We start from the raw sequence: 8,883 nt of genomic DNA, 5'->3' as shown, positions 1-8,883 counted from the left end.
CTAGTGTGTGCTTGGTGGGTGGGTGTGTTTGTGTGTGTCCTGCGGTGGGTTGGCACCCTGCCCTGGATTGGTTCCTGCCTTGTGCCCTGTGTTGGCTGGGATTGGCTCCAGCAGACCCCCGTGACCCTGTGTTTGGATTCAGCGGGTTGGAAAATGGATGGATGGAAGACATGACTTTTATTCAGAGAGATACTTCCAAGTCCAGCGAGATGAGACTTTGTGCCAGGAGATTTAACCACGCCCAGTGTCGGAAATATAAAACAATTAGTAGATGACAAAGTGGAACATCGTAAAGAATTCAGAAACGCTGGTGCAATACACATGCAGAGCAGGTTAGAGATAATGAAAGTACTAGAATTCGAAATTCTCAAAAAAAAATGATAGTAAAGATCGCATTAGTGCAAACAAACGGAAATTATTACTCCATGAAATAACAGAACAGCAAAAAGATATCGAATATATTGTTCGGATTTAAACTTTAAGTCAGAGACTTGTAGATCGCCTAATTCGTGTTGTCATGAGGGAAAAATAGTGTTTCTTCACAATGAAGAGACTTATCCATGAGAATTAAAAGATTTGTTGTTTGTTGAAAGTGAAATCCACATATGCCAGCAGCAGAGACACGAAGTGGCTGGCGCCTAGCACAGGCCCGGAGGGTTGGCGAGCGAAGCGAGCAGGGAGCAAAGCCCCCTAGTTTTTTTTTTAAATATTAGGGTCACTGTGTTGCAGCTTCAGCTCTTCTTCTCAACGCCTGAACGACAGTGACCCAGTCTTGAATCTCGGCGGCCGCTGGCTACCTTCGGTACCTATAGATTCCCAAGTATTATCTAAGGTGCATTCGCCCAAAAAACGTAAAACCTGAAAGTGACCCTTGATTCCTCTTATATCAAATCTTATATCTGATATCAAATACATCTCCTTTGATTTTACATGATGTCATCTCCCAGCTTGAATTTCTATTATAACAGCGCATCTCTACACACCCGGACCCTGAAAATTCTGAGTGGCTCAAGTATAAGAGTAAGATTAAGCACAACTAAGGAAAAGCTAATTAATTTTTAGATATATCTGAAAATGCATATTAAGGTACCTCTAAATGTATATTTGGCTTGCCGTCAACAACTGCCAGGGCGCAAGGGCAACAAGGATGGATGTTATTTCATCCCATTTAAACAGAAATCTGGTTTCTTGCAGTGTTCAGCACTCTTTCTCCTAGCTTGGATGGGTTTGCAGTGCTGATAGATGTGGTGCAAATCCATCAACATCGCTCCCGGAATAAACACAACCCTAAATAAGCAGACCTCAAAGAAATACCCGAAAAAACGCTGACGGTCGGACCGCTTTCCAAGTAATTCTGCAGACTGATAGGTGTTTATTCCGAAAGGTGATCAATCACAATTAGCAGAAACTTTACTGTTAGATCCTCTTACACGAAATAAGCTAAATGTAAAACATTCGCTTCCCATCATCTGGAGCCACATCACCCTCCTCCCTATAGCCACGATGACATCCTTGAGTAACGGAACCAAGCGTGATTAAAACTGGCAAGATAGGATGCTTGATTGGTTACACCAGGGCTTAAGCCGGGCGTTATAGCGCATCGTTGTGACAGCGCTTTTTCAAGAAGACGAGAAGAGGCAAGAAGTGGAGGAAAGCCGGTCGCTGCACATCTCCGCTCCCAGACCCTCCCCCTCACCCCGCCCCCTCCAGCTCGCAGCCCCTACTCCTCAGCCTGCTGTCAGAGCGAGCACGCGTGAGGGATTATTGGAGTGCTGCTCCGCTCTTCTCGTTTGGCCAGCGCTGTCTCTTTTCAGCACTGATTTTGCACATCATCATCATTCCTTTGCCTTTCTGTCTTTCTTTTACTTCTCTGACTCCCATTGGGAGCGACCCTCTGCCCGCCTGCTCCCCTGAGACCATGGGGCTCCCCTTGTGCCTCCGCTTGGCTGTCATCGCCGCTTTCCTGCCAGGTACGTGCACCGTTTGCATCAAGCTCTGAAGAAGGGGAGGCGGGAAGGGAGCACAGGCTGACTGGCAGCCGTTTAGCCGCCTGCCTACTAGAATCATACAACAGTGATGTTGCTATCAACATGGAAGTGAGGAGCTTCTTCAGTAATGGTAGCGGTGGAATCTTGCAGCTGTGGCATGCGTGCCCGTGTAGGCAGTGTGCCATGCTGCACTTAGTCAGGATGCAGCTATCGCGATGTGCAATTTTCAGTGGTGTGCCACCGCAGCTGTTGGAGCTGTCCAGCCTCTTTGCAAAGGATGTTACCAACACTGTCAAGTTCGTAAAGGCAAGTCTGAGGGATTCCGAACCTCCATGTTTCTCGAATCTCCCGTAAAACTGATTTCAACGAATTTCTAGTTTATCACTCTTTAGTGCATGACAAGCAGGTGCTGAGGGGTTTACCTGGAGTTCCACTTGAATCAGCTGCTGAATCCCCCCCATCTGTGACTGTTCCAGCTTCATGCTCTAGTAGAATTTGGGCTTCCAAATTCTGCTTCACGAATATGCTTAAAAGAGGACTGCAAAAGTGTGATCTGAAATGAGAAGATCACCCTCACACTGAGTAGTCACTGAAGAGCTAGGCTTCTGTGCTGAAGAGGTGCAGCCATAATATCATTTGCAACTTGCCTGACTGCTTGATGATCCATTTTTAGAGGACCCCTCAGTTGAAATTTGTTGTATTTTAACGTGCTTTTCATCTTTTTTTCTTTCTTCCAGTAACCCTCCAAGGTCCACACCAGCGCACATTGCTCAAAGAGCTGCTCAAGGACTACAACAGGATGGAGAGGCCCGTGGCCAATGACTCACAACCCCTCACAGTACACTTCTCTCTGAGCTTAATGCAGATCATGGATGTGGTAAGACAGCTCTATGCTTGCTAATCTGTGGTAACCTAGAGTCTACTTTAATGAAACTAATGGATCAACTGTGTTGAATGGTGGCATGTGCGTGTGTATCAGTGTGTCTGAGACTTGGACACACATTTAAATAGTTGCAAGTGGGATGTACCCCTTTGTGTAAGATGCTTATTCTATAGCATGTGTAACTGCATATTGCACCATGCCATAAGTGTTGTATCTCTAGTCATACAAAACACCAAAGCATACAATTTTCTTTTGCTTCCAAAAGCTGCAAATGCGCATTATGCACTGGGACTCCACATCCTTCCTAGACACTGTCCAGGGCTAGTTGTTTATTTGGAAAGTCAGGCAGCCGTTAAGAACAGCAGTCTTAGGATGATGGCACAGATCGGTACTGTCCTGTGATATGTTCAAGGTACATTTGTAGCTGCATATGAGTTTTAATATTGCCAGTATGTATTTGTGTTGCTTTACAAGTGTAGTAGTATAGATGAGTGGCAGAGGGAAGTCAAGAGACTTGCAAAGAGCTGAGAGTGAGTCGTAGATGAAATGAAATTCTTGTGGTTATAAATCCAAATGCATTCACCAATAGGCTACAATGCCTAGCCAAAACAGAAAAAAGGTGACTGTGGTTCACCAGGTTTTCTCATAAATATCAAAGAAAACTGTCTGAGAGGGGCGGCACGGTGGCGCAGTGGTAGCCTCGCAGTAAGGAGACCTGGGTTTGCTTCCCGGGTCCTCCCTGCGTGGAGTTTGTATGTTCTCCCCGTGTCCGGGTGCTCCGGTTTCCTCTCACAGTCCAAAGAAATGCAGATTAGGTGCATTGGCGGTCCTAAATTGTCCCGCTTGTGTGTGTGTGTGTGTGCCCTGCAGTGCCCAGGGATTTGTTTCTTGCCTTGCGCCCTGTGCTGGCTGGGATTGGCTCCAGCAGACCCCCGTGACCCTGTGTTAGGCTATAGCAGGTTGGAGAATGACTGACTGACAGACTGATGAACTGTCTGAGAGTTGTAGGAAAATGTAATCGCAATTCCCATTCTGGTTGCTATTAACTGTCACAGCTCATTAAAATTAATTTTCTCTTTTCTTCATTTTTTGAAACCCTAACAACAATCCCATCCACATTCACAAAACAGCATATGGCATGATTCCACCTCCATTTGTCAGCTCTCTTTTGAAGCTTGTACCAAGAGGGCAGAGTCCTCAAGTACTTCTTCCCTTACTGCCTCATCTGAGACCTCCTCCTTTCCAGACATCTACTGTATGCTACTCACATGAGATTACTTTTTATGTCAGACTTTATTTCAATCAAGTTTTTGTTTTGTACAACATTTCAATAGCAGCAGTTAATTTAAACAATATATGTCCTGTGTTCCAGTAAATGTAAAACCTTAAAGTGACCCTTGATTTCTCTTACATCTGATCATCTAATCTTATATCAGATATCAGAGGTAAAGCTGAGGCTGAATGTATAAACAGGCATACATTTCAACACAGTTGTTCAAAACTCAATAGCAACTCACTAACTGATGGTAAGTCCAGCCAGCACACAGACATGAGAAGAACTTTCTTAGCTCTTGTGAAAGAAGCCCAGCTACAGACATACAACGCCAACAACAACAGCATTTATTTATTTAGCACATTGTCATACAAATGATGTAGCTCAAAGTGCTTTACAGGATGAAGAAATAGACAAAAACACAAAATTATGCAATATTAATTAACATATAATAAAGTAAAGGTCCAATGGCCAGGGAGGACAGAAAAACAGTTGGCTGGAGAAAAAAAAAAATCTGCAGAGGTTCCAAGGCCACAAGACCCCCCCAGCCCCCTCTAGGCATTCTGCCTAACATAAATGACCTCCAATCAGTCCTCATAGTATTCAGGCTTCACATGGAAGAACTTGATGATGACGGTGGACTTCTGGCCTTTAATCCATCAATGTAGGGACATCACGGTGCTTTGATCGGGTGGTGATGGCGCAGATCGCCACCACAGAAAACCAGAAAAAGAACAGCAAAGAAAGTAGGGGTTAGTACGGCTTTTGGAGACACCAAGGACACACAATGTTCAAATGCACACTCTGTTTATTTTACGGTTCTTTCTTGCACACAACACAATGCCCAAAACAGTCACTTTCTTTGTTTCTTCTGCCGCCTCCACTCCTCTCAAGCGCCATCCTCTGCCTCTCGACTCCAGCTCCTGAATTGGTGGCCGCTGGCTCCTTTTATAGCCCACCCAGAAGTGCTCCAGGTGTTTGATGACCTATTTCTGGCTTCACTTCCAGGTGTGGCAGAAGAACTGCCCACATAGGCTCAGGAACAACTTGAGCACCCCCTGGCGGCACCCCCAGATCCCAAAAGAGTTGGAGCGAACTCCATCTCCCATGGAGCCCTGCAGGAATCCGAGGCACCACTGCCACCCATGGGGGCTGCTATCTAGCATCCCGAGGGAGGTATTGTTCTGTCCATGCCTGCTCCCCCAGTGCCCTCAGTGAAGAGGCATCCCATCCGGATAAGGACCCTGGCTGTCTGTGTCACTCCACACATATAGTCATCAAGCTGGAATTCAGACCCAGTTTTGTAGAGTTGTGAGGTTACCACAATAAGCACTGTGCCAGTGTGCAGCCTCAAGTAAGACTTCTTCCTTTATTAATGATAAATTTAGAAGGCTGAATAGAATTTGATTTTCTCTTTGAAATTATAGATTTTTTTCTGTGTGGATCAATGTCTAAATTAGTTCTCAGTTAATTTGATTAGGATTCACAAAGTAACATAATAAAATGTGTAGCTGTAATGGTGGAAGTGAATACTTTTTATTGCATACATGTTTTCTTTCATATTTCCTCACTGTCCCTTATGTTGGTTTTACAAGGGATCTTCAAAAAGTTCTCACACTCTCTTTTTCAAAAAGGCTTTAGTTATGTTGCAGACATTTAAAAATCATTTCTTCTTGGGATATTCTTCTTCTGCTTCCTTTAAAACATATACTAGCTGCTGTAGAAAAGGCGCTATATAGCACCCAGCCCGGCACAGACTTACGCAGAGGCCCGTGTAAAATAAACAGTCTTTTTATTTTTCTTCAGCTAGAGGGCACATCTTCCCCGTAATACCCCCAGCCACAACACAGTCCCATAAGCACTTATACAGCACAAAGAACAATTCTTTCTCTCCACCTTGGCACCACCACTCCTCCCAGGCAACCTCGTCCTCTTCCTCCTGATTCTGGCTCTCTGAGTGGTGGTGGCTGGCCCTTTTTATATCCCACCCGGAAGCGTTCCAGGTGCTTGATCACCTGGTCCTAATTGCATTTCCAGGTGGGGCTGAAGATTCGACCAGCCAGGCTACAGACTCCATGCAGCTCCCCCTAGCGGCCATCGAGCCCCCAACCAGGCTGTGGAGGACTCCATCTCCCATGGAGCCATGCGCCAGGTTGGGGAATCACCGTCCGCCAGGGAGACTGCCACCAAGCATCCCGGGGGAGGTATTGAGCTGCCCATGGTGGCTCCCCAGGAACAGACGCAGCAGGGGCATCCCTGCCGGGCATGGGACCCGGCTGTCCTTCACACTGCCTACAAGTTCTGAATGCCTTTTTGGTTAGGTGTACTGTTAGTTATGCACGGCTTCTTTCACTTCATCATCACCAGCAAAATGAGGGCAGCTGCTGGATGTAATGGGATTTTACTTAATGTTACTCAGTTGTGAGTAAGAACATTTGCCCCAGCCTCCTTTTCTCACTTCTCTTCAGTGGTTGAGATTGACTGCTGCCTCAAATGCTCTTCTTCCATCAAACTTTTTTGTGTATCTTTAAACATCTCTGTCTACTTGTATATATTTAATTTAGATAGTGCTAGGACTGAAAGCATGCCTAGATATAAACTTCTAATTTAACACCATCTACCTTCAAAAAATCACACAACACTTCTGTGTTCCTTTTTACTGTGAACAGATATATGTGCAGTGATGTTCACGCCTAGTTAGCAACTCACTCAGTGACAACAATGTGAATATCAGCAGGGTACCAGCCTCTCAGACTAAGGGTTACAAAGGCTCAGCAGATTTCCTTCACAAGAATAATATTTAATCAAAAAAGAAAAAATGTGGAAACATTTTGAAGAATTCATGTACAGTATAAATTGTACCTCATGAGTGGACAATGCATCTGACTAGTAAAAATAAATTAAAGAAAAAAAATGAATGTTGAAATAGTCATTATATATCATATTTAATTTTAAAATCAACTTTTAAAATCAGCTCGCTTTACTCACCAACCCCCCAACCTGTGCTACGCACCAGCCACTTCGCATCTCTGCTGCTCGTGTATGTGGATTTCACTTTCACCAAACAACAAATCTTTTAATTTTCATGGATAAGTCTCTTCATTGGGAAGAAACACTACTTTTCCCCGATGGCAACACGAATTAGATGATCTACAAGTCTCCAACTTAAAGTTTAAATCCGAATAATATATTCAATCTCTTTTTGCTCTTCCGTTATTTCACCGAGTAATAATTTCCGTTTGTTTGCGCTAATGCGATCATTACTACCATTTTTTTGAGACTTTCGAATTTTAGTACTTACATTATCTCTAACCTCCTCTGCCTGTGTATCGCACCAACGTTTTTGAATTCTTTACAACGTTCTACTTTGTCATCTACTCTTTGTCTTTTATTTCCGGCCCCGGGCACAGTTAAATCTTTTGGCACAAAGTCTCATCTTGCGGGACTTAAAACTATTTCTCTGAAAAAGTCACATCTCGTCCCAGTCTAAAAAGCTTGTCTTGTCCAAGGATTTTTTTATATAATAAAGAGACATATTTGGTTTCATTGTAAATACAGGGCATTGTTTCCAACTCACATCATGTAAATCCTCACTCAATTTTTATTTAAGGTTGCCATCTGGGTGGAGTGTACATGTTCTCCCCAAGTCTTTTTGTTTTTTCTTCTAGGTACTCCAGTTTCTTCACAACATACACAAATGGATGTCTGGTTGATTAATAATTTCAAAACTTTAAAACTTTTTAGTGCATCCCGCAATAGGTTAGCACCCTCTTTCTGTAAAGCTGTTTGGCACGTCTCACTGGTATGGCAGGCTTTGATAAACTGGGATGAGAAAAACAAGGTGCAGACTGTGGATAAGATTAAAATCTTACTGGTAAAGAGCTATTTGATTTTACATTTCCAGTGAGAATTACAACAGACTTGGTGAAAGAATGTTCTAGATTTGCATTTCCAGGGAGATTCAGTAAAGAAGCCATTCAGTTGTGTATTTCCAGAGAGGGTTGGAACACAACTTTTGACACAACCAGTGAAATAGTTGTTTTCAAAGTACTGTTCCAGTGAGAATTAAAACATGTTTAGTGGGAAAGCTTTTTTGAGTGAGAATTATAATAAGAATGGAAAGTGGTTTGAAACAATGTTTTAAAAGTATTGTTACAAAAATATTTGTTTAGGATTTAAACGTTTAGTCTAAAAAAAGAGTAGACTCCTTAACTGCTTCTGGAATTCAGGGTAAACATAAGGGGCATTTACAGTAGCATCCACTTTCTGACCCACTTCTTCCAAAGCAAAACATCAAAATTTTTTTATGAAGCATGCCAGGAAAGATTAAAGAAGCTTTTTGATTTGATGTTGCAGCTTGAATGTTTTTCTCATTTCTTCCCAGGATGAAAAAAATCAAGTGCTGACAAGTAATATCTGGCTTCAAATGGTAAGTGCAATACACCATTGGATTATTAGGATCTGTAGCTCTGCTCCCTCTCCCTCTCCTGTTCCTTTGCTCTTCTCTCAGTATGTTAGCCTCATTAAACTGTCCCAGTCAGGGATCAATATCAATGGCTGGAAGTCAAAGGCCAATGGTTCCCACTGGGTCTAACACTCTTACTCAGTGGTGCATCCCCACATGTCAGACAAATCCAATGTCACATTACTCATGGCTGGCCAGTTCATAGCACAACGAGACTTGGGCTACAAATGACAAGATTTTTACTTTATATTTTTCTTTTTGAAGTTATTTTCTT

The 8,883-nt window shown here is 43.3% G+C and overlaps 1 protein-coding gene across 1 annotated transcript in view; it reads left to right on the top strand.

Moving 5' to 3' along the window:
* Positions 1 to 1,586: 1,586 nt before the first annotated feature.
* The window catches only part of chrna11 (cholinergic receptor, nicotinic, alpha 11), a 93,595-nt gene continuing 86,298 nt past the window's right edge, over positions 1,587 to 8,883 (top strand). The window contains exons 1-3 of the mRNA XM_028791546.2: positions 1,587 to 1,970; positions 2,726 to 2,865; positions 8,529 to 8,573. Of these exons, the coding sequence (XP_028647379.1) occupies positions 1,919 to 1,970; positions 2,726 to 2,865; positions 8,529 to 8,573 (237 nt within the window). The 5' untranslated portion in view covers positions 1,587 to 1,918. The remainder of the gene's footprint in view (positions 1,971 to 2,725; positions 2,866 to 8,528; positions 8,574 to 8,883) is intronic.

This window comes from Erpetoichthys calabaricus, chromosome 2 (assembly GCF_900747795.2).
Source record: "Erpetoichthys calabaricus chromosome 2, fErpCal1.3, whole genome shotgun sequence".
Lineage (NCBI taxonomy): Eukaryota > Metazoa > Chordata > Cladistia > Polypteriformes > Polypteridae > Erpetoichthys > Erpetoichthys calabaricus.
Note: the sequence above shows the minus strand (reverse complement) of the source record. Positions and strands in the feature narration are given on the sequence as shown.